Source organism: Amphiura filiformis, chromosome 16 (assembly GCF_039555335.1).
Source record: "Amphiura filiformis chromosome 16, Afil_fr2py, whole genome shotgun sequence".
NCBI lineage: Eukaryota > Metazoa > Echinodermata > Ophiuroidea > Amphilepidida > Amphiuridae > Amphiura > Amphiura filiformis.
This window is the reverse complement of record NC_092643.1, coordinates 56,717,738-56,744,832: the sequence shown is the minus strand read 5'-3', so window position 1 is coordinate 56,744,832 and position 27,095 is coordinate 56,717,738. Positions and strand designations below refer to the sequence as shown.

General features: G+C 35.7%; 1 protein-coding gene across 1 annotated transcript; it reads right to left on the bottom strand.

Moving 5' to 3' along the window:
- Positions 1-25,478, bottom strand: LOC140136245 (dermatan-sulfate epimerase-like protein). The gene is made up of 3 exons (XM_072157967.1): positions 25,355-25,478; positions 5,256-8,655; positions 1-4,614 (listed from the first exon to the last, which is right to left on the bottom strand). The coding sequence occupies exons 2-3, from the start codon at positions 8,581-8,583 to the stop codon at positions 4,409-4,411; spliced, it is 3,534 nt and encodes a 1,177-aa protein (XP_072014068.1). The 5' UTR covers positions 8,584-8,655; positions 25,355-25,478; the 3' UTR covers positions 1-4,408.
- Positions 25,479-27,095: the final 1,617 nt, after the last annotated feature.

The following is a 27,095-nucleotide window of genomic DNA, read 5'->3' as shown; positions in this document are numbered from 1 at the left end:
TACATTGCAAGCTATTGCATAATATAATATAAATAATATGATGATAATAATGATAATGATAATGATGATGATGATGATGATGATGATGATGATGATGACAATGATGATATGATGACAATGTTTTTTATTACAAAGCTGTAATAAAATAACATTACTACAGTATTCGTACATTGCATAATGTAATATGTGACGTGTCATGTCAAAAGGTGACACTTTTGGGCAGGTTATCAATTTCGAGGTTTTAACATCTTAAATAAAGATTTTTTGCTCCACAACGCCGTTTTCCCCAATGAAATCGGATTATTATATTCCGGTCTGAAACTATCAGACAATATTTTTAACATTAATAACATCACAAATTCGCAACAAACCCAAATTGTTAAAAAATCACCCTGGGCAGGTTTTTGGCTATTTCTCCATTTACGATCCTGCCCCAAAAGTGTCTCCTTTTGACATGACACGTCACATATAAATAATAAAAATAATGATGATGACAATGATGCATCATGATGATGATGATGATGATGATGATGGTGACAATGATGCATGATGATGATGATGATGATGACAATGATGCATGATGATGATGATGATGATGGTGACAATGATGATAACACTACATGTATTTTGCACATCAATTGAAAGATTAACATTGAACCCATAGCAATTGTGATAAAGCTCATTGGGCTATTCCGGTTAAAATCCATACACCCCCTATGGAAAACATGACCTTAATCTTCCACACAGGGAGTGTGAATTTGAAATGGGATTATCTGAATGGGCGATACCTTTCGTAATCTTCCATTATGTAGGGGGTATAAGCCCATTTTGAGATAGGGACTGATACAAATGTCAAATCCATGTCATTTACAAACTATAATTGGTCTTAAGGGATCTGGAATGAGCGTTTTGAGCATTTTATTTTTTATGGGACATGAGAGCACATCAGACATATCGAATTGCATTATGAATATGAAGAATGTCTTTCTGATATCAAATTATTTTTTGAAATTCACGATATAATACAATTTTTTTGACAAATTATTAAAATTTGATATTTTTCACATTTTTGATATATATAAATATCAATTTTCAATCATTTGCCATAAAATGTGTATTACATTGCGAATGTCAAAAAATCAAATTATTTGATATCAGAAAGACACTCTTCGTATTCAGAATGCAATTCGATATGTCTGATGTGCTCTAATGTCCCACAATAAATACTGTCCAAACGTTCATACCCCACCCCTTAAGTAACGCCATGTTGGATTTTGCAGAAGATCCAAATCGCGTGTTAACCTAATATGGAATATTCTCAACTTGAAATGAGATTAACTATAATGAACACACATGAATTCAACTCAACAAAAAATACAAGAAAAAGAAAACACTTCAAAATTAAATTTGATTGACTTAAGGGCTCTGATAGCAACATTTGGATAGTATTTTTTGTGGGACATGAGAGCACATTCGACATATGTGACATGGTCAAGGGGAATGAGTCGCATGTCGACCCTGGTCGAAAATGAGGTTTACATATGTTTCTAAAGAGGACAATTAGAGCTTTCTGAAACTGAAAACCCCATGTTGATACGTCTTTTCTTTGCAAAGTTATATCAATTTATCAATCGCTGAAAACAATATAAAACAAAAGAATTTGAACACTTTCTTTGCCAATATCTCAGAATCAATATTAGCGACATCCGACTCATTTCCCTTGATCGTGTCACATATTGAATTGCATTCTGAATATGAGGTTTGTCCTTCTGATATCAAATATATAGTTTTGATTTTTTTGAAATTTGCGATATAATTTTTATGACAAATTATGAAAATTTGAAATTTTCTGAAATTTTTTATATTTAACAGTCCGCGAAATAAACTTCATAAACCTAATGATATGTACTTAAAGTGTATGTAGCTGGGATGAAAAGCCGATGATCAATTAAAAATGTTGAACTTTTCATATTAAAGATATATATCCCCCCCCCAAAAAAAAAGACCAACATTTCTTTGGTGTTTTGGGGAAAAATCCATATACGAAAGGTCAAAATTTTCAATTGATCGTCGGCTTTTCATCCCATGAAGCTACATATACTTTAAGTACATAAAATAATATCGCAAATTTCAAAAAATCTAAATTATTTGATATCAGAAGTTTGTTTCTTTTAATGTTATGTATCATTAGATTTATAAAGTTTACTTCGAGAACTGTTAAATATCAAAAATATAAATTTTTAATCATTTGCCATAAACTCTGTATTATATCGCAAATTTCAAATAATCAAAATTATTTGATATCAGAAGGACATTCTTCGTATTCAGAATGCAATTTGATATATCTGATGTGCTTTCATGTCCCACAAAAAATACTGTCCAAACTTTGCTACCAGAGCCCTTAACTTGACAAATCTAGCATGATCTTTCAAAAAAATTGGTTGGCATGCTGATATGCATTTACTAACAACTAGCAACCTTATCAAATAACTCCATTGTGATGGGGATCAGATATCAACAATTGCACAGTGTTTTTTGTGGGACATGAGAGCACATCCGAAACACCAAATTACATTCTGAAAACAAGAAATGTCCTTCTGATATCAAATAATTTTGATTTTTTGAAATTTGTGATATTATTTTATGGCAAATTACTAAAAATTGATATTTTTTTAATTTGGTATTTGAAAACAATGAAAGGAAACATATTTCATAGTTTACAAAACAGTACAAAATGACAGTATATTAAATATGATACAACATGATTAAGGGGGTACTACACCCCTGCCCAATTGTGTGCCTATTTTTGCATTTTTCTCAAAAATCATAGCGTATTGGGAACAAGTAAGATATATATATATATATATATATTCTAGGGGCAAGGACTACAACTACTGCACTGGACATTTTATTTCAGCACAGCCAACAGTTGTGGAGTTACAGTCAAAAATGAGGGAAAACCAATATTTAATCAATAAATCAATACCTACTTTATACTTTGAGTTGCTGAATTTTCAGTACAGAAGTTGTAGTCCTTCCTTACCCCTATAATATACATCTTACTTACAATGTGCTATAATTTTTGAGAAAATGCAAAAAGAGGCACAAAATTGGCCAAGGGTGTAGTACCCCTTAAAATAAATACAAGATCAAAATAGTGTCAAACAATGTGACTATTACAAATCATGTCCAAATGCAGCATTTTTGATATGTATTTTGATGAGGTCAAAGTAACCTAAAAGCTGTATAGTTTGATCAGCTCACAATCAGCGGGCTTTAAAACATCACAGATTATATTATATTTTATTTTGAGAATTGTCTTGTGACAATCTTAAACCATCTGCAAGAAGCCTCACAGTATAATTAAAGTCCTATACTTTTTGCCTACTTTCTTTACAGCTAAATGTAGACCAGACAGGTTAACTAATACTATATCCTAATACTGGCACCCCAGATACATGTATACACTGCTACCCAGCTACTTTGTGATTACAATGTACTCTAGAGTGCGAGTGCAGTACCAGTGTGTGTACGTGTGATTCCAATGTGTATACTATAGAGTACCAACACATGTACATGTACTCTGAAGTACCAATGAAGTACATTGTAGCTGTGTGCCAGTGTACCTCTGGGGATGGCAGCAATAAGAATCTGGTGAACATATATCGACTGGTCAGGTGGCCAACTGTCCATAATCTTTGTGCATCAATTGGTCAAGTGGTCAACTGTCCATAATCTTTGTGCATCAATTGGTCAAGTGGTCAACCATCCTTAATCTTTGGTCAGGTGGTCAACTGTCCACAAATGGTCAGGTGGCCAACTGTCCATAATCTTTGTGCATCAATTGGTCAAGTGGTCAACTGTCCATAATCTTTGTACATCAATTGGTCAAGTGGTCAACCATCCTTAATCTTTGGTCAGGTGGTCAACTGTTCACAAATGGTCAGGTGACCAACTGTCCATAATCTTTGTGCATCAATTAGTCAAGTGGTCAACTGTCCATAATCTTTGGTCAGGTGGTCAACTGTCCACAAATGGTCAGGTGGCCAACTGTCCATAATCTTTGTGCATCAATTGGTCAAGTGGTCAACTGTCCATAATCTTTGTGCATCAATTGGTCAAGTGGTCAACTGTCCTTAATCTTTGGTCAGGTGGTCAACTGTCCACAAATGGTCAGGTGGCCAACTGTCCATAATCTTTGTGCATCAATTGGTCAAGTGGTCAACCATCCTTAATCTTTGGTCAGGTGGTCAACTGTCCACAAATGGTCAGGTGGCCAACTGTCCATAATCTTTGTGCATCAATTGGTCAAGTGGTCAACTGTCCATAATCTTTGTACATCAATTGGTCAAGTGGTCAACTGTCCATAATCTTTGGTCAGGTGGTCAACTGTCCACAAATGGTCAGGTCAACTGTCCATAATCTTTTTGTATTTCAATTTGTCCATAAGTTCACCACACACAGTCTCAATATCTTTAATCTGTTCATCGGTTAACTCTTGCTGCCACACAGTCAGTGTTTCTTCAGATATTACGCCCTCGTACGATGTGCGATAGACACCACTGTGAGTTGCCTGCAAAAGCTGGTGTATCATTGCTGGACGAAGTGGGTAACCTGTACAAAAGGCACAAAAATAGGAAAACTTGTATCAGCTACTACTAGAAATTGAATTATGATGATGTAATCTCATTGAATGTATAGGGTGTGTGTGGGGGGGGGGAGGTTGGTATTGTAAACACGGTCAATTGGGATACACGTGAGAAATCACTCAGTGATTACATTTTATAGGCAAATAGAACTCAAATGTGTTTATAATGGGCTATTCAATTTGAAACACATACACCCCCGTGGAAAACATGACCCTAATCTCCTACACAGGGGGTGTAGATTTCAAAAGGAGTCACCCATTCAGGTAACTCCATATGTAATTCACACTCTCTGTGCAGAAGATACAGGTCATGTCTTCCATAGGGATGCAGTATGGCGTTCAACTGGAAAAGCCCAATATATGCCATGCAATTCAAGTTCTAGTACCATCCAGCTGTTATAATTGCCCTGTTGTAATAATTTCATTCAACAGGTTCAGTCATTACACAAAATGCAAATGATCAAGAACTTCTATTCTCAAGTTTTTTACATCAAACAGTTACTATAAAACCTGTGTTGAGAGCTTTGAAATGATATCCAGGAATTAATTAAGTTAAAATGCATCAATTGGTATTAACACTTTTTAGAAGGACTCTTAAAATACTTACCAATGAAGTCATAGACAACTTCTGCCGATCCCTGGGAATCCATCACCAGATCCTCGTATCGTACAATCCTTGCATTGGTTGCAGGCAATGTCATCAAATTAGTCAACACTGCATGTGTATTTGCTTCCCACAAATGAGCTAACTGAAGATGAAGCTGCACTCCTCGACTCTGCTTTCTCAGTTCAATCCATAGCGGATTATATTCTTTGGCATAGCGCCCTCTAGGTACGCATGTTCTATTGGATTGCTTGAACATTACACTTAATTCCTGCTGCACTGCAAACTCTTGGTACAGGTTATGACCGTTCCGCAGAAAGTTTGCTACCCACGCACGTGGGTCTCGTATGACATGGATAGCTCGCATGTTGTGCCCTAGTATCCCGTATAACCAGTGAAGTTTTAAACCCCAACTGCCACTGGTGAGATGTAGTACTGTTTGAGCACCAGGGTGCTCTTTTACATGATTAAGTAAATCATCTTGAGTGAATGCTTTGAAAAGTATATCCCCTGACACATCAGGAGAATCATCTTCTGTTTGTAACAAGTGTCTTACATTAAAGGTTTCACTTTGAAGGCAACGTTTCTTGAAATTGGTTTCCCAATTCCGTTTCTTTGACAATAACATAGTAGATAAATCTGCAAACAAAGCCTCCACCCACGATGTCAAAATTGGGTATTCTTGTAAATCTTCTTCGGTCCAATAACATGCATCCGCTAATGGATTCATTTGGAAATTTCCATCTCTTGGGACTTCTACAACATAAGATGGCGCTTCAGCATACGCTAAATCAGGATTATAGTAGAACAGCCAGCCAATCAGCTCTGCCCCTGATCCTGGTAAGGAAGTAATGACCACTGATGGTAATGCATTCGTAAGCGGACTTGATTCACATGTTAGGATTCCGTGACTTGTGCCAATGATCGCAATCACAAACACCGTCAAACAGACATTGATGAGCAATAACACACGTCTTCTACTCTTTCTCAATCTGTTTTTGTTTTTTATCCTGTAAACAATCAATGCAAACCAAAGCAAAACAAACATGCACTGAAAATATGGAGTAATACTGAAAGAAAGTCTTGCGGTAGTGACCGATTTATTAACGTCTTCATATGGAATGAGCTGACTTGAGTTGACACCAAAATGGATCACAGTACCGTTAGTTAATTTCACATTAGCAAATCCGGGGTTTCCAAGATAACTCTGCCGTGACACTGGGTTGCTATGAGTTGTTGCTATGGCAACATTGTATGATTCTTGATTAGTTGTCACTAAGAGTGTGGTGCCAGTGCCTCTTCTATCTACAAATCTGATGTCTTTTAAAGTTGCTGATGGTCCTAGCAACACATAAGCTACTCTGTTGATTGTTTTTGACGACATTTTCATTGTTATGTTGACATAGTTTGTTTCGCGAGCTTGATAATTGGAAGTATGGTCCCGACTTTTCTTGGGAAGCTCAGCTTTAGGACTTTCTCCTCTGTCATTGAGCCAAAACATTTGCATTGGACCATCGGATGTTGGTATTTTTACCCCAGAGAACTTTTTGTATTTATCCTGTTCAAAAGATGTTCCAAGATTATGGAAAAAAGCACTGAAATGAGTAATGGGCGAGGTAGACTTGGATTTTAAGTGATCTAAAATGACCAATATATCTGGGTTTATAAGCACCAAACTCCTGTAGACTGACTCTAATTTCATTGCACTGCTGTACGCTTCAACGACCTCACCGCTTGTGAACACCATCCCATTCTCTAAAATAGCACCAATTAGCTCACCCCCGTATCTCTTCGTACTTGGATCAGTCCAACGCAGATACTTGTCGCATTCACCAAGCTGACCCTCCCAAGGTTGGAAGCATCTACTTGTAGGCGAGGGGGAGAATGTCAACACATTGTTAAGGTAGGTGAATTTTGGTGCATACAAGCCATCAGTGATAAACAAGTGTCCACTTGGTGCAAAGACAAACATGTTTTGATCAGGATGCTCATGACCTGGATTAAAACTTCTCCAACCTTTGACCCAAGATGAATACATACCACGCTGGACCACGTCAAACACTGCACGCCCGTGCAGTTTGCCAGATTTGAAAGCGAAGAATGTATCATTCCTTACATTTGTGCTTTTGGTACTAAATGTTACAACACCCCAGTCATTGAAAACATGAATATCTTGTTGCCCATATTTAGAGGGTGCTTTATTTGGGATTGCATCATTAAACCACACAAATTCAGTGTGAAGGGTGCTCCATAGTTGGTGCTGAGCTGGACCTAACTTCTCTGAAGTATTCTTAGTTCTTTGTTTTCGTATTTCATTTGCTAACCAATTTCCATACCCATTTCTAAGAACGTAATTATCTAGGAAAACCAGCTGACTTTCTGGGCCATAAAACCAATTATTATTGCTATCTCCAATACCAACTGTCCGCTGAACATTTGACATAACGGTGTTATAGTAATACCAGAAATGTTGCCGAATCCAAAAATCTTTGGTGTGGTCAATATCAATGTGCCTACGGACAAGGTAAATATATTGCGTCACTGATCGTGAAGTGTAACTGCCATATGGGACACCCTCATCAAGAGAACCATCTACAATGTGATTCAAAAGCGTCATTGTTCTTTCAAATTTTTTCACTGCTTCTTTCAACCAAAATAAAGCGGGTCTGTAATGCACAGCTACGACTAAACTTCCATGCATCAATGCTAAGTAATTTGTAGCCACATGATTCTGCAAATAGAAGCTCCCCCAAGAACGACGCTTCGCATAAAAATAGAATTCCTTTGTAACTTGAAGTATTTTTCGAAGATATATCATTCGCCGTTTTGGATCCAGTACAGGGTATAGAAAATCAAATGCAGTGGTGAATCCTGTGAGAGTATGGGCTACTGGCACTTCGTCGTTCGGTGTGCTGATGACCTGCCACTTTGGTAGAGCAGCCAATCTGTCCATGTACTCAACAGCAAATAAAAATGCTTCATCATCCTCTGGAAACAGCACACAATACATTGCTAATGCACCAAGATTATTTCCGTACATCTCGTTCCATTTACCTCCAAACGTCTCGTAATCTAACGCAGGTAAATAGTACTGTGGTTTACTTATCATGGTAACGGTGGCATCTTGAAGAAGTTTGGCGATCTTTTGATGTGAAGAGCGAGCTTTCTCCTGCAATGTAGCAATGTCGGAAGAATTGAAGAATAGCATAGGGTGAGTTGTATACTTGAGGTCAGTCAGGTGGATGTCTGTTGCTGTAACATACAGGCTGGGATGTGCAATCATGAAGATCACACAAATGAGTGTGCAGTGTGGAGCTGTAATTGCACGCATCTTCTGGATTTGGTTTCACCTTCCTAACATATGATATATGTGGTTTGTCATAATCAGGAATTACTTCACTGTCTGCAAAAAAAAGTATTAAAAAAGGATAAATTTATTAAACAAATAATAATGTGAGAATTCAAATTAACTTGACAAAACAACTGACACACAAAATATCAATCCAATACACACTGTAACACCCACAACTTAGCGCATGGGGACAATTATTATACATTGCACATGACGTGGAAATGGGTGCATGGCACATAAACACATATTTATAGCATATCAAATTACACATAATTAGTATGTTAAAAAAATTAAGCTGGTCAATAGCAGGGGATTGAATGCTGGCTAATTAATAAATATGCATTAAGGTAGTATGAACGGCTACGGTGTCATGCTCAGATTTGCTTGAAAATGATACAGAATGTGGAGATTGGTGAGAAATACTCACCTGCCAATTTTTAATTTTTTTTTCCAAAAGAGCGTTTTTGACTTATGTAATTTTTTGTGATTGGAAAACTCCATAGACTTTGCACACGGCATGTTTTTGGCATGTTGCCAAGTTCTTCAAATCAGCTTAATTTTTGAAAACAAGTAATTTGTTTAAATGTGATTTTCTCTCCTTTATACCCAATACATAAATCTGTTTTTTGATTTATTTTATTGCAAAAATGCTACTTAATAAAGGACAGTAATTTTTTCCAAGATATTGGCCTTAACAAAGGAGATATAAAATGGTAATGTTAGTACTTTTTCAATTTTCTTGACTTTTTCTAGAAACACTAAATTACCTAAATTCTAGAATTTTTTAGAGCTAACTACAGGTCCAATTTCAACAAACAAGGTGTCATATGAAAGTTAATCAAATTTAGAAAATTCTCTCGCCAGCTTTTTTTCATTAAGTGTTTCTATTTTAAGTTATAGGTGTTTCTAAAATCAAAAATTTAAAAATGTATTTTCTAAAAAATTAAACACTTTATCCAAAAAAGCTGGCGAGAGAATTTAGATATTAAGCTTATACACCATCCCTGAAAGTTTGGAAACCATAGCATACTCCATGTAGGCAAAAAAATTATTATGTGGAAAAATTTAGGTAATTTTCAAAAAATAAAGAAATACATAAGAAATGGTAGAATTTTTATGAAACTCTAAAAATAGGTGGAGTGAAGACTTATCTTTAGTTTGTTCTAAGTTTTAAATTAATACACAATTCCAATTTGCTATTGTGGCTATTTTGCTGCAAGCTTGATTAGCCGTTCATACTACCTTAAGCGTGAGTGCTTGTGACAATTAATGGGTCATCACCAACAGGAAATGGGTGCACATGTTAAGGAAAAACATTTCTACAGCATGTTATACAATGTGTATGAAATGCTGCATGCAATATATATATATATGCTACTTTAAAAATATGTTATTGTTTTGCAATAATCTGTTTTTTAGTTTGTTATTTTGATGTTTTACATTGAAATATCTTCTTAATTCTTGTAAATTTCTTGTGCAATAATTTAAAAATGTTTGGAAAATGTTTCTTTTAACTTTAATGCTGTGAAGCGTTTTGATTTTATATGAATATGATGGATATGAATATAAACATATACATGTATTATCTTTTACCCAAACATGAACTACAGCTTTTGACATATGGTAAACAACTGAGCAGTGGATTTCAACCGAAGTAGCCCATTCCAACAAAGCAATGGAAACAGGCTATGAAGGCTGATTTCTAATTCTACCCAAAAGTACCCATCCCAAATTCAACTGGAAATATATATAAATTTCCAATTGTGCAAGTCAGTTCCCACCCCCACCACCCCATGGTTATTCCCTGGATAAAAAAGAAAAGAAAAAGGAACTTGCCTTGTGTTAGTTCAGTACATGTAGATAGCTTGATGTTATGGTGAAGAAGCACTAGCGGTAGGATGACAAACAGAAATCTAGTATTGCAATAGTCGTCACACGTCTACGAGGTCAGGAGGTGATGAGAATCAGTGACACAGCAGTCCATACAGTGGGGAAAGCGATGACATTGATAAGAAAATGATGAAGTTCAGCACTTCTTATTTTGAGTGGATGAAAAACTGCAAACAGTTGTTAGTATTGAAGAAGTGTGTATACTGGTGGGACATAATGTTATTAACGTGCATTACTAGATTTTCATTACTGTTTGTAAACAAAACAAGGAAATCAGCAGTCAGTAGATAACATGTGTAGCCTGCTGTCAAGTGTCATGTTTTCTATTTTTGCTGTTATAGGCCTACTTCTAGCTAGAGGATACTCTTTTAATTGGCTTTGGGGGGTTAAAACACTATGGTAAAAGTCCAAAATTAGCACATTTTGGAAGCTGTTTTAATGCTACATGAATAGGTCATATTTTTGGAGGTAAGAATGAGTCTTTGTTTATACAAATATGAGTAGAATTTTACACAGTTTTGAATCAAGTACACCAGTCCCTCCCCTTCCCTTGTGCCTACTGCTTTCATATTCTTCTAACAATATGTTATGCAATCATGCAATTGTCCAATCAGATTATGTGTCTACGAACTAGACCACTCCCACTGACTAAGAATAGTTAGTAACAGCTTTCTATAACATGTAAAATGTATGTGAACTATATTGACATAAAATCCATTTCTTCTCAAAATAAACTCTAAGAAGTTTTCTTTACATGTTTCGCTGTTTACAATGATCAGGAACACAGTGCAATTCACACATGTACATGTATACCAATGTATTGGCTTGCTAATTACTCACAATTGAGCTGAAAAAGTGAAAATGTTCTGATTTTTTTAACATGGATGCACAAGCCTTACATTAAGCATGTCAAGACCAGGAACCAAAAAGCGGCTCCTGGTCCTTGGGATTTTGCTGAACCAGGAGCCATTTTGCAAACCCAGGAGCAATTTCAAGAAATGAAGAAATTACCATAACCACCCGGGTATAAGCCAGAGGTAGCGTTAACCCGCGATCGGGGGTGAACGACCCCCTAAATTTAAAAAATGTTAATTTTTCACCCTCTATATTGGGAATATGTGCAAGCTCAGGGGTGAACTCTGACCCTCTACTTTTGGACCTTACTCCTACCCCTGACTACACTGCAAAAAAATTTTCACCCCCGAGATTTAATTTTCACCCCCGAGATTTAATTTTCACCCCCGAGATTTAATTTTCACCCCATGTATTTGGATTTTCTGCAAGCTCGGGAGTGGAAAACAACCCCCGACTTTCGGGCCTTAATGCTACCCCTGGTATAAGCCCACCTTCAGGTATAAGCCCCACCCCCTATTTTTCAAAACATTCTGGGAACAAGGGTGTACTCGGCTATAAGCCCAGTACTAAATTTTTCACCCTCTATATTGGGAATATGTGCAAGCTCAGGGGTGAACTCTGACCCTCTACTTTTGGACCTTACTCCTACCCCTGACTCACTGCAAAAAATTGTCACCCCCGAGATTTAATTTTCACCCCATGTATTTGGATTTTCTGCAAGCTCGGGAGTGAAAAACACGGGAAAACAACCCCCCCCCCCGACTTTCGGGCCTTAATGCTACCCCTGGTATAAGCCCACCTTCAGGTATAAGCCCCACCCCCTATTTTTAACATTCTGGGAACAAGGGTGTACTCGGCTATAAGCCCAGTACTAAATTTTGGCCAAGTTCTTAAATCAAATCAATGCTTTTCTCTCACATTTTAAAAAGAACAAATGAAGAGCTTTGTTTCAAAACCCCTTATCACTTGAGCAATTTTGACAAAACATCACAAAATCATCAAAAAAATCACTAATGTAAGGGGGTCTGCAACAAAAGCAGTTTTTGGCGGGATGCCTGGGTAGGTTTAGCATCCCGTCAGAAACTGCTTTTGTTGCAAACTCCCTTATAACAGTGATTTTTTTGTTGATTTTTTGATGTTTTCTTAAAATTGCTCAAGTGGATGTAAGGGGTTTTGAAACAAAGCTCTTCAAATATGAAGAAATATCAGTTGATAATTAACATTGATATTATTCTGCATCCAATCCAATAATAATATCATTATGTGTAGGCCCTACATACATGACTGATGTGATGACTAGTGCCGTACTATTACACTGACTTTCCTATTCACCGAGGATGACAATTTTGACCTCCTCATCTGTTTACAAACAGAGAGGTAGGGTTGTGCGTCATGAATTGGGGTATAGGAAAAGGTGGAGGCGTTACATTTTTTCATTTTACTCAGATCTCAAGAATGGAGAGGGATACTGAACTAGTTTGGTCTCATTTTGTTGCTTAAATTGTGGAAAGAAACAACTTCACACTTTATTTACTTCTTGAGATATTGCAATTCAAACGAAGTGAAGTCAGGGGTGGAGGATCCTACGGTTGAGGATCCTACAGTTGAGGCATGTGTTAAAGTACATGTACATACATGTATATATGGTCATTTTCACGGTAAAGGGCGTAACTTTGGATTTTTAACATTTTAATCCGTAGTGTTCTAATAAAGCCACAGAATTCCATGATTTTTGGCCACATAAGTCATCTAGTTAGCAGCTACCTTGGGTAGCATAATCAGCTTTGGGAGTTACTGCGTTCAGTTTTAGCAGGCTTAAATGTACTTAATATTGCCATTTTGAAAAACTATAAAAACAGTAACATTTTTGTAAAACCCTGTGTTTTCTTCAGTTAGTTCATGGATAATTTTTCTTATCCTGAAAGTACAGTCATATGTTCAGTAAACACTGCCACATTAGATTTAATTGTGAACAGCCCTGTATTTTTGAGAACCGGACTTGATATTTGTTGTTTCGGAGGCTTCATTTTCCGTTGACAATTGTTAACAAACTTTGTGGGTGTAGCTTTGGTTCATAATTCTTGGTTATTTCTTCACTTCTTCTTGATTCATAACAGTTGTTATCTTAACTTGAAATGGGTAACAAAAATTAGTCAATTTGCAAGCTTTTAAAATTTTTATAAAATCTTGACTTCAAAGAGCCGTTTTTCCGTTAACTTTTTTGTTTTTTTTTAAACAAACTGTTCAGCAAGCTTGTGCAAATATAAATAAAAGAGCTCATCAAATCTATTTATCAAAATGTAGCAAAGTAGATCCTCAAGTCACATGTTTTTAAATCGTGGAGATATATATCACCGTTTGAAAATGGGACCCAATACAAACTTTCCGTTAACAATTGAAGCCTCCGAAACAAATGAAGCCTCCGAAACAACAATAAGATTAATTATCATCTATATCTAAATTGGTGTGTTTCATACTGATATCTGCATTGTAATTATTACTTGATATTGGCAGAATGTCATAAATTAAAAAAAAATTTGACATTATGGTTAATGTTTGAAAAATATACTGATATCCAAAAAAGCCTGTTTCGGAGGCTTCACATGCAAAAAACACCATACTTAACAAATGGGTGAAAAAATTAACATGTGATAAATCTACAATATCTGCCGCATAGAATCATTGATTCAATATATACAAGAAAATAACAGCTTAGATGATCCCAACACTGTTGTTTTCAAAAAACTACTTCTGCAATGTTTAACAATTGTTAACAAAAAAAAAAAAAAAAAAAAAATGACTTGCTGTGATAATTTAATTTTTGTCACAACTGAAATTCAATACTTAGAAGCAAAGCATGAAAATTGGTAATTGTGATATTTTTTACCTATTTTTTATGTCAACTTGTAGTGGTTAGCCAAATATTTTACTTTTATGATCACTTGTGTTGTTAACTGAAGCCTCCGAAACACAAATCGCTTGAATTGCCAATTCTAAAAAATAACTCCAATTTCTGTGAAACTTGGCTGGGAGGTTCCTTTCATCAAGTAGTATTTGTACATGAAGTTAGACATTCAAATTATTTTAGGAACCCAATTAAAACTTAAAAAATATGTTTAAGGTTTGGAAATTTCCATTGTAAATGACACTTGATGTTAAAATTTTTCAAAACTGCAATTACAAACATAGCAAAACATGGTATAACATTTAACTTATATCTGTTGACTTACTTTGGAATGGGATTTCACATGTATTCCAGCTTTCATGTCATAATTTTCTGAGGTTATGTAAAATACATTTTTCTTAGATTTTAACCAAAATGTTATGGAAATGTCAAATTTTTTATTAGAAATCAAAAGGTTTAAGCCTTGAAACATTATTTTACTGGAATTTAAGTTGCTTCTATGCATGATTTCAGTAAACAGAAACATATTTTAGTGGTTTGAAATTTGGACCCAAAAAATCAAAAGTTACACCCTTTACTGTGAAAATGACCATATATGTACAAGGAATGTTGACTTTTAGCGCCTCACAAATATATTTTTTTATATATGTATTCCTGGTACTCTTAAGCTTTATAGTGATTGTACCAGGGTTTGGGCGTGCATGGATGATTTTAATCCCACTGTATTTGTCTATACTCACAAAGTTGAGGTAATTGATCTTCATTGATCTCATCTTTTGGGTGGGTTCAAAATTCCCTGAGGACTAACTACACTTAGCCGTCGGTACGAAGAAATCGTTGCTCCAAAAATGTTTGCAAATTACGCATAATTTGTAATCATTTTTCACCACAAAATATGATATGAAAACACAGGTGAGCAATGCAAATGAATGTATGAATATAAGGAGAGGTCAAACAGGTTGTTAATTATTGTCAAATTTAATATTTTGCGACATTTATAATGAAAACAATTAACAATGAAGACACCCTATGGAACCTGCTACAACTTGAGAATTGATCAAGAAATCTATATACTATCCATGACGACGCAATAGTTACTGTGTGGATAGAAGATAGACGGTGCTAGTATAACACGTTCAGTCATTTATAGTGTCGTCTGTTTTATAACGCATGTTAAAAAACAATTTTTTAGATTGTCCAATTTGGCTACAATTGAGCTTGGCTAACATTCATGTATCTTAGCTGAAGTGTTTGCTTATTACTTTTAACCGGAAACACAGTTCAGTACAAATTCCGACCATATTATGAGTCCGTTTACTTCTGCAACCTTGCTTGATCAAAGTTGTTTTGACGATCGACCAGCGCCGCTCATTGCATATCAATGGGAAAATCCAGTGCTGGGCAGGGGTAGCATTCATTAAGGCCTGAAAGTCGGGGGTTGTTTTCCCGTGTTTTTCACTCCTGAGCTTGCAGAAAATCCAAATACATGGGGTGACAATTAAATCTCAGGGGGTGAAAAATATTTTGCAGTGTAGTCAGGGGTAGGAGTAAGGTTCAAAAGTAGAGGGTCAGAGTTTACCCCCGAGCTTGCACATAAAATGATTCCCAATTTATAGAGGGTGAAAAATTAATATTTTTTAAATTTAGGGGGTCATTCACCCCCGATCGGGGGTTAACGCTACCCCTGGTGCTGGGCAAATCAATCGATCTCCCAATTGGCAAACATTGACTTGTCATTGCAAACTGATGGTGACACCCTTCCGGTGTCATATTTTCTTGAACATGTGAGCCCAGCACTACATTTGTTGATCACCTTTTGATGGCTGAGGATCACTCGAAAAAATTGACACAAAATGACATTTTTCGTAAGTACATCCAGTCATGGTGAATTGATGAAGGAATCTCACATGTGTCACTAATCATGCTAATATGTCAAGAACAATATCCTCATATTTTGAGACAATAATTAACTTGAGGAAGAAGTTTTTATTCATATGCTTTTGGGCCCTGTGGCTGTATCATTTGCTCGAGAAGTCTAGCCAAGAATTTGCGCACCGATAGCTTCTAGCTAGAGACCATTGCATTCAAAATCTAGTTGGACTTGCTGAAGCATGACACCGTGTAAAGCAATGGAAGTTCAGAAGTAAACACTGCCGATCACGACCAGTACGAGCGCACAGACTTTTTACGAGACATACTTACTTGTCCCGCAATAACGGGAATTCCTTTACCAACCGGACTTTGCTGTCCTGCAATATCGGGTAATCCTGTCATAACAAGACAATATGTTTTTATCATGCTCTTTGGGCTAAACGATTGAGTATCGCATGTTGTGAATAGCGCCATCGTGTTCAGCGTGAAAAGAACCCCTGAGTCAACCATGGTGGGGGTTACGGTAAAATGGGATGTTACTGATATTTTGCTATTTCTTGTTTTTCATTGAAATATCCCTATAGACAATTTGAACAATGCAATACATTTTAAGTACCAGTGGGCTATATCGAAGCCAAATGACTTTTTTGGTTATTTTAATTTCTAAACATTTTTTTTTTGTTCTATATAATCTATCTCAACATGAAATGACAACATTTTTTTTTTGGTGTCCAAGAAAAAAAGTGTGCAGCGCCTCTTGTGTCACCATACCTTATCATTGTGGAGGGAGTGGATTCGAGTACAAAATCCTTCAAAGTACATGTAGTCCTTTTCTGGCATGTTGCTATGATTTTGGTGTCTAATATGTAAATGAGCTCAAAATACCTAATTTTGGAAGTTGCATGAAAATTGGACATTGCGTTTTCTTAAAAATGGACATTTTGGGTCAAAATTGAGCATGAGGGCACTTTTCATGAATTTTAGATAGTTAACATCCATTCACTGTTTTTAAGTTAATAGCTATGAAGATGATCATTAGTTCAAACTGCTCAAGAAATTTGAGCATTTTATCACAATTAGTTTGTCCGTAGCACTCGTTTGAATGTTCCTTCGATACTGCTATACAAATACATGGGGGTCAACGACCTTTTGTCATGTACAATCCAATGGTGACATCCAAATGAACATTCTGATGAGCGTTGCGGACAAACTACTTCTGGTAAAAAGCTCAAATTTCTCGAGCAGATCAAACTTTAGACTACCCGTAGTCCACTTGCCCATTGTGCATACTCTGGATATTGTATTTAAGCTTAAAACTCTGAAATTAATGTGTGCACAATTGATAGATTTTCACATCTGATCTTTTCAGTGAGTCACCCTACTCCCTCTGTTTGTTAGCTTCCCAAGTGGACTACTGACTTTGGATTGCGGTCAGAATGCTTAACACAGCTGTCTATGAGCTTCTACAAATGTATGGATGAGATTGTCGGAAATCTGGCCTACTAAAATTGGCCATGATGTAATGCATCTTTAAATGGATCTGGCTTGTGATTGGTCGCCCAGATCTCGTTATGGATTAAATCCTCCTGGTACCTGTCATTACCATTAATAACTACATGGTACACAAGTATGAGCTAGTATTAGGGAGGACCATCAAAATTTTAAACTTATCCTACTGCTTTCATACTAAGTGTAAATGAAAGAACTGGTGACAACTAGAATATTGGTTTTTGAATGGTTAAAATTGGTCAAACGGTTGATGTATTGTGAATTTTTGAAATTTCTATATATCGTGATTCATGAGACAAGAAGAAGAGCAAACTAGGTAAATTAGACAATATCTATTATTTCTATTATCATATATTTTTATTTTTAATAAAAAGATGTATTCTCTTAAATATTGCAATTTTAGTACAAAGTGAAAGTTAGTTGACACATAAAAGAAAATTTAATTTAACACCAACAACATGCATGCATATTTACATATCGGGCCTCAAAATAGCAGAATTAAGCAAAATTTATACATAAAAATCCAAGATGGCTGACTTGGGACACTCCAAAAATTAAAAAAATTAAAAATTTCCAATATTTGGGATGTTAAATTAGCATAAACAAAATTTCAAATGCAAAAAAAAAAATGAATTTTGACTTAGCTCTGCTGAGAAAGTTAGAAAATAGGGTATACTATGAATGTTTGAGCGCATCGTTCCGGGTGTAAATTAAATCGAAATGGACTGAAACTTCACATTTAATTGACGATAATATTACTGAATATCATACAACTTAGAAACTTTCAAATTCGATCAAACGGCTTCAAAATCAAGTAGGGTTGGGATTTTCAGGTAATTTTGTGCCCGGGTACCCGTTTATTTTTCAAGCGGTACCCGGTACCAAATTTAAAAAAAAAAAAAAAAAAAGTTTTTTTTAAGTTTTTTTTTCGGTTTTGTAGTGTCCTGGACCTAGACCTAAATGCTAGGATCATTCATGGTTGACCTAAAAAAAAAAAAAAAAAAAAAATTCAAGATGTTTTGTATTTTCAAAATGCATTGAATTTGAATGCATTTTTTTCTTCTTTTTTTTTAGGTCAACCATGAATGATCCTAGCATTTAGGTCTAGGTCCAGGGACACTACAAAACCGCAAAATTTTTTTTTTTTTTTTTTTTTTTAATTTCGGTATCCGGCATGGAATTCCTGCCCGGTACTGCTACCCGGCGGGACTCAATTCCGGACTCAGTCCCTACCTTAAAATCAAGTAAATAATTTGTAACTTCGGCATACAGCAAGATACAAAAATTTCTGGAACGCTGGCAGAGAGCTAGGTAGGTATCCCGGATGTATGCAAAAGGGTGTGTCAAAGTTCGAATGTTTACACCCGCGCCAGGCACCATCTTTAAAATTTGCAAGGTCTCCTGGCTTCCCAAGCTAATTGCTGCTGGACTTAGTTTCTGGACAGATTTTCGAAGGCGGTCCTGAGTCAAGTTTGTGAATCGCTGGACAGAAAACAACAGGGGCTATCACAATGGGAGTTGGAGGAATTGTTGATATAATATTTATCTACGTAACCTGAAATTCTCGGGGAAATAGAGTAAAAAATTAAAAAATAGCAACAATTTAAAAACTGTGTTTTAACAGAGCGCTCTGTGCTAGGGTATTGTCTCATGGGATTATCTGTTCTATTGGTCCTCCCTACTAGTATGCGGCCTTTTTGTGTTGTGTAATTGCATGAACGCGTCAGTAAGTGCAAGAGCGCGTCTTGTATTTACTTGCAGTTAAATTTGATTGATAAACAAGTAGGCTATGATTGACAGTGTGAGTGTTACAGGGACTTTGCCCGTTCAAAATCCTGTTTAAAATTGAAAGTCCATAGTCTATTTTTAACCTGGAATCATTCGCGATTGGTCACGTGTCATATGGTGGGGCACATTTGCGTTACAAACACTGATTTTGATCATTTGTCTTCATTTTCACTTAAATTAATACATGTCTAAAACTATACATCTCACACCAACAAAACTATACATTTTTGGAAAGCTAATATTCCAAGGAATCCAACAATGCAAAATTGATGTTGATATACAGGGTGTGTAAGAAAATATATAGGGTGATATCATGAAAAAAAATAATTTTACTAGAAAATTGATAATTCATTGCATTTGCTACTGATATGGAATACCTCTACATGTAATGTACAATCTAATTTTGTGGCAGGCAACACTATGAGCTTTAATAAAATGTGTACTTTTACTATGTTATGATTGGCCAAAGTGGTGATACAGGGTGTGAAAATGTATGTAACTTTACGCACAAATGTTGATTACATTTTGAAAATATTTTCTTTAGAGTGTATCCTACATTTATTTTAACTGCATATTTGGATTCCCTGGGTAAAATGCTTTCCAAAAATGTATACTTTTCCTATCTTAGGGTGTATAATTCTCAAGTAACAACAATTTAAAGCCAAAACGCATGTTGTGACTGAAAATCTTGGCATTTGTGTGTAGTGAATAGGGAAAAATTGTGGGTCTTGTGACTTGCAGTTCTCAGTGAGTACTTGAAAACATGAAATAGATCAAACTAATAGTTGAATATGAATAATGAATGAACAAGCTTTGATTTGAGATATGATTTGCATGTATAGCACAGAATTTGGCAATGATAAAATTTAAAATTCAAAAAGATATCATGTTTCCACAACATTTCTCATAGAGATTGCACATACTCCTCTACCGCTTATCCTCTACCGCTTATCCTCCAGGTTTATCCTCGTTAACATTTTAATATTTTTCACTAATTAAACAAATGATAATTTCAAATTGTGAAACATATTTGAAAAGTAGAATAATCAAGCTGTATAATGAGCCCAAACTTTATGCAATTGGATAAAGAATAGCTCTGTACCAACAAGTTAAATCTGGAAGAGGAGAGAAAAATGTAACGCCTCCCACTATTTTGGGGTCCCACCATATGACACATGACCGATTAATAAACTGGCAGAATTGTTCAGTATTGAAGTGCCAATACAATTATGACATTATGATATGTTGCATTCAATAATAAGCATATTTCGAGTTCAACTGAATGCTTTCATCATTTCCCATGCTTTTATTTATACAAATCGACTATGGCAAAGTCTAATCAAACTTCGGTGTATCTTCATAGATGTAAACAAACAATAAAATACCGAAAGAAAGACAATTTGCGCAAAATCTTGAAAAGCGCCCTCACGCTCAATTTTGTCCCAAAATGGCAATTTTTTTTTTAAAAAACGGAATGTCCGATTTTCATGAAACTTTCAAAATTAGGTATCTTTAGCTCATTTACATTATATTTAGACACCAACATCATAGCAAAATGCCAGAAAAGGAGTACTATGAAGGATTTTGTACTCAAATCCACTCCTCCACAAAGATAAGGTATGGCGACACAAGAGGGCGCTGCACACTTTTTTTTCAGACCCCATGCCAAAAATTTTGTCATTTCATGCTGAGATAGGTTATATAGAACAAAAAAAAACTGTTTAGAAATTAAAACAAAGTATGAGCCATCTATAGCCCACTCCTATTTTTAGCAACGTAATATAATATAAACAATTTTTTATTTGACTTATTTTTTAAAAACAAAATATATTTTATTTGTTCCAAGAAAGAATTTCCAACAACTGAGGAGTCAAATTTTACTACAGTTAATTTCCCAACTCCAAACAAAATTGATAAAAGTTACTTATCGATTTAAGCTGTTCAAAAAAGTAGCATAATTTGCTGAAAACTGTATCAATTCCCATTGGGTTTTCTTTCAGTGGGCGCCATGATGCTTATTAATATTCTGACGTAAAAAGGTCATAGGTTGTGTATATTGCATAATTCGGAAAACTCCGGAAACTCCGCTCCTAAATTTCATTCATAAATCCAAAGTCGGAAGCTTTCGGATAATGGTGGTGACGTCACCTAAAATGAGCTATCTGCGCTTGCGCCGAGTGAAAATAACAGCGGCCATTACACACTGCCGAATGCATACTTCGATTTATATGTCCTCTCTTGGTAGTTTTCACGTTATAACGGGACTTTCTTCAATGACCAGACTTTAGGGTATGGTGGGTAACAATAATTACGAATATTATAATGTCCGTTTATTGCAAATGCAAGACATCCTAATGTAAGAAAGTCCGGTAAAAAGTCTGTGCGCCCGTACTGACGACAGGCGATTGCTAAAATTACACGTCAGCAAAATTTTAGACTGTCCAAAATAGGCAAATCTTACAGTACTCAAAATAGGTATGCTAGGTGAATTCAAATTTGCCATCAAACTGCATCATTTTATATATCAAATTAAAGCCCTTGAGTAAACAAAGCCAAAAATGAAAACCTTTTTTTCATAGCACTTTCCGTAGCAAAGTTACATCTTGTCAAAGATTGACTTTCATCAAACAATGTCAAAAAGATTCAGCTAGCAAAATTCCCCAAAACGGCATTTCGGGGGTGTTTCTAGATCTTAGTCTCATGATGATCTATAGCAGCTTTTTTTAATGGAACTGCTATCAAAATCCCTCTAAAATTCCATGTGCGAGTGATTTATCACCATAAAAAATCATATATTTGGATCAAGTGAAGTATAGAAAACATATTTATGTAGGTTTCTTTCTTCGGCCAGTTGTTTTAAATTTCTATGTAAAAATGCATTGACATTTTTGGCGAATTTGGCTGACTAGCAAATGTGTTTGCCTGGCATACCTACTCAAAAGATTCAGTTGACTCATCAAAATAACTTTCATCCAAATTTCAACATTATTATGTTTTGGTGAGTCCAAGTGTGTGAAAATATTGGATCCAAAACATAATAATGATAAAATTGATGCTTTACGCTTCAATATTTATTGGTTTAAGCTATGAGTTTTAAAATATTGACTCACTCACGCCTCTGTCCAATATTTTAAAACTCATAGCTCGACTCAATAAATACGGGCTCAATCGATCCAATTTTTAGGGGGTACTACACCCCTGGCCAATTTTGTGCCTATATTTGCATTTTTCTCAAAAATTATAGCGCATTGGTGACAAGTAAGATGTGTATATTATAGGGGCAAGGACTACAACTACTGCACTGAAAATTCAGCAACTCAAGGCAAGTAGTTAATATTGATTTATTGATCAAATATTGGTTTCCCCTCATTTTTAACTGTAACTCCACAACTGTTGTCTGTGCTGAAATAAAATTTACAGTGCAGTAGTTGTAGTCCTTGCCCCTATATAGGCAAATAGGCAAAAAAACAAAGTTCTTTAGAATTAATTCAAAATAGGCTCATTTGAAAGATCTTCTTAAAACTTAAAAATTGTTTTTTAAATGAAGTTAATACGTCATTGGGTTCCGGAGATATGGCGATTTATGTTTTGGTCAATTTTACGCAGTTTTCTGTAGTAAAAAGTTGCGTCAGTGTGTACAGCTTTTGGGGACATTTATAAAGGTATACAGTATTAAAATGCTAATATTTGGTGTTTCTTTTGGTTTGTTTATTTACAAAAGAAGTAACTTTGTGATAATAACACAGAATATGTAAAATACTTTCGTTTACGAATCGTAACCTTTTTCGCAGCGGTATTTTCGCACCAAATTAACGGAATTTTCGCTCCGTGAAAATTTTTGTGGCATGAAAATTGTTGCGTTATGATTGATTTGAGCAATAATATATGTCCATTGGTGGAAATAATGTTGAAATGAGTGATAAAACTGTTTCATGTTTAACAGTTACCTCAGTTGTATGTATTTTAATAGAACAATTAATTAAATTTCATGTTTTTTAATTTTCGTGCCACAAAATGTTCACGTACTATACAGTTTGTGCATATACACAATAAAATGAGAAACATGGAAGTAACAGCTTTTGTACATACATGTTTGAGATTGTTTGCCATAAAACTTGTCTTAGAAGCCTTATTTAAGGCTTAATTTTCACACATTTTAATTTTCACAATTCAAAATTTTCATTTTTAACATATAACTTTGTATAAATCAGGTATGGCAATCAGAACTGTAATAGTACAAATAATAAGTTTAATGAAAATATTTGTGGACTGTGGAGTGCTTCTGGAATTGAAGTCTAAAGAGCTGCTATTGTGAAACTGCAAAATGTGTGAAAATTTAACCAATGCACATATATTATATATTAAATTTTACAGTTTGTTTCTCTGCCTTCTTTCCATTTCAGGAATGAAATCGCTGATAAAGAACACTGTATGAAGCAAGACATTATTTCACCATGTACTGTTATTGTTTAAGAAAATGCTATGATCTACATAATTTACATATTTACATGAGTTTAATTTGATTGTACAATGTATATTTTAAACTCCATAGAACATGGCCTCTTGTCAACATTACAAGTCATGATTGTAAATTTTGAAAGAATATTTACATATATTTGTCAACAAAATTTATGAACATGTGTATAATATAATAAAATGTTTTTGATGAAGCTCATGCCATATTTTATTTATAATGAGTTTAAAAAACACGAAATATACATGGGTTGGTTTACATTTTAGTGAAGGATGTTATACATGTACTTCATTGGGATTGACTTAATCCCAATGCAGTGTAACATCCTTCACTAAAATGTCATGTACGAATTCAGATACATTGGAAAAGTAATCTTCATTGTCATTCTCATAGTTAATACAAAATTCCTCATAGGAGACACCATCCTCATCAACATTTTGGCACTTTCCCTTGATAAACCCCCTGTAGTCTGTCTCTTCATTGTTTTCGTTTTTTCCATTTTTGCGTAAAGTTCAGATTAACAATACTTGAAGTATCAGATAAAATACGTGTCATATTTACAATATTCACATTTGGTGTTTCATCAAGCACCTCTGCAAGACTATCTTTGAGTTTTTCCTCCGTCTGACCAAGTAATATGTTTTTTGTATTATTGCACAATAAAAATTTCCTTATTTGCACTTGGGCTTTCATTTTCTTGAGTCTGTCTGTCTGTCGTTTTGTATTTTTAAGAACATGATTCATATATTGCACTGTTTCCCAAAGGCCACCATCATCTAGTACCTGTTGTATTGTCATTTCCTTCTTGTTTCTTGCATTATCCTCCTTTTCCTCCAATGCTACAATAATAATTAATATACATATCTTACTTGTCACCAATGCGCTATAATTTTAGAGAAAAATGCAAAAATAGGCACAAAATTGGGCAGGGTGTAGTACCCTCTCCCTTAACACTAACAGAATAAATAACCTCCGCCGCTCCGGTGTAAAAGATTGCACCGCTGTCCGACCGAAAAACAATACCAACGCACTCTAGCATCAAATGTGTAACTATCGTGTGCAAATTCGATGCTAGAGTTCTTGAGTAATGTACTATCATGTGTATGGCAACTGGGGTGAACGTGTATGTGTGCCAAACAAGGTACGGTCACTCATGAGTCTGACGATACGACGTGACATGAGAACACATAGTGACATACTCGTTCTCGCACCTTCTAACTTTCGTATCACAAACTACCGGTTGTTCATACTAAAGTTAGAACTTTTCGAACAACTTGAGAACAACTTCAACAAGTCTTCAAACGTTCGGAATTTGTAGTTACTTTAAGTTATTACAACTGCTGGCATGACTGGAATTGCGTTTTTTGAGTAAGCTTAAAAGTTTTTAAAAAAAGATTTACAATCATGAATTTTAGTTTTTATTAAAATTTAAATGCAATAATTACCGAATCACGTACCTCAAGTTCACAGCATTCTGCCTTGGATATTACTGACACAGTGTGTCATGGAAATTCTCTGTTTATTGTAGCAGCAGGAACAAATAACTTTTCCTCTTTCACTGTTTATCAACTTCCGATAAACTTCTGCCACGTTAATTGATTTATTGATCAAGCCACAAAAGTGAACCAAGCGGGTCAGAATCAGTGACATAAGCATAGAAATATCGACTAATGCGGCACACAAGTGCACCCAAGTGCAGCACATTCATTTTCGAGCGCCTGCTTGAATGACTTGCCAGTATCCTGATACATAATTGATATGACATTTATGACAGCATGTTGAATTTATAAACTGATTTTTTCGAACATTAATTTAAATAGGCCTAGTTTTTCTCTGGATTTTCAAACCCAAACATTTTTACGATCTATAAATGAAATTGGTTTTATTTTTTCCTTCACACCGATTTTGTTTTGGCATAGGCTAGGATAGATAGACTAATTCCACCACTCGTAGTGCACATCCCCTAAACAGGGTGGATTTTTTTATCCCCATTTTATGGCCTAAAATGTTTTTAAAAGAAAACCTAAAATATATGCCATTATTAGCTAAAAAATTACCGTTTGGAGTTGTATTACTCATTGGAGTCATAGTGTTACACCCAAATTAATTGTAAAGTGTGCAAATTTTGTTGATGAGGCCGAGGTACACATACTTAAATTTGGAAATTATGTGCATGCGGGGCCCAAACTTGGTATACTGATGGCCCATGACCCTTAGCATCATCCTAGGGTACCCCGACACCAGAGGTCAAAGGTCATGGGCTACAGGGGGCAATATGTGTAAAATTTCAAACAGCTCTAGCTCAAGAACTACAGCGCCCTCAGGGTTCATACTTAGTATAATGACGGCCCATGACCTCTAACAGTAACTTATGGTAGCCACGACCCCAGAGGTCAAAGGTCACAGGCTACAGGGAGCGATATGCGTAATTTTTTTAAACCGCTTTAGCTAAAGAACTATAGCGCCCTCAGGGTTCATGCTTGGTACAATGATGGCCCATGACCCTTAGATATTTCCTGAATTAACATCGACCCCAGAGGTCAAAGGTCATGGGCTACAGGGAGCAATATGTGTAAAATTTCAAACAGCTCTAGTTCAATAACTACAGCGCCCTCAGGGTTCATACTTGGTACAATGATGGCCCATGACCCTAGATCACAGAGGAGTAAGATAGACAGAGCGCGTACCACCAGTCAAAGTCCCCGTGTATTGTATGCTACCAGTTCTCGCATATTCATGAGGGCCGATTGTTCGATCGTGCTGTGTCTAACAATCACGCCAGCGCTGCGTGCCTTCGCAGATATCGCGATAGAGCGTGCTGCTTTTTCGCGATTACGCAATAGACAATGAAAATACGCGGTAATTGCGTAGCAGTCTCGCCTGTCGCATTTCATGGAACATTCGCCCTCATTATCGGATGAGGCGGAGACTTTGACTGGTGGTACGTACGCGCTCTGTCTATCTTACTCCTCTGTGCCCTAGATGTATTCTGTGGTAGCCGCAACCCCAGAGGTCAAAGTTCAAAGGCTTTAAAAAGCAAACTAGGTACAACCTATTAACACAGTGTAGCGCAATAGGTAGCGTTTTGCTAGCTACCTGTGTTTGCAATGATAACGGCCCGAATCGTACGTCAAGGAAATTGATCACTTGACAAAAATTCCCTTAAAAGGGAATGTGTAGGCATTTTGATATTGGTGC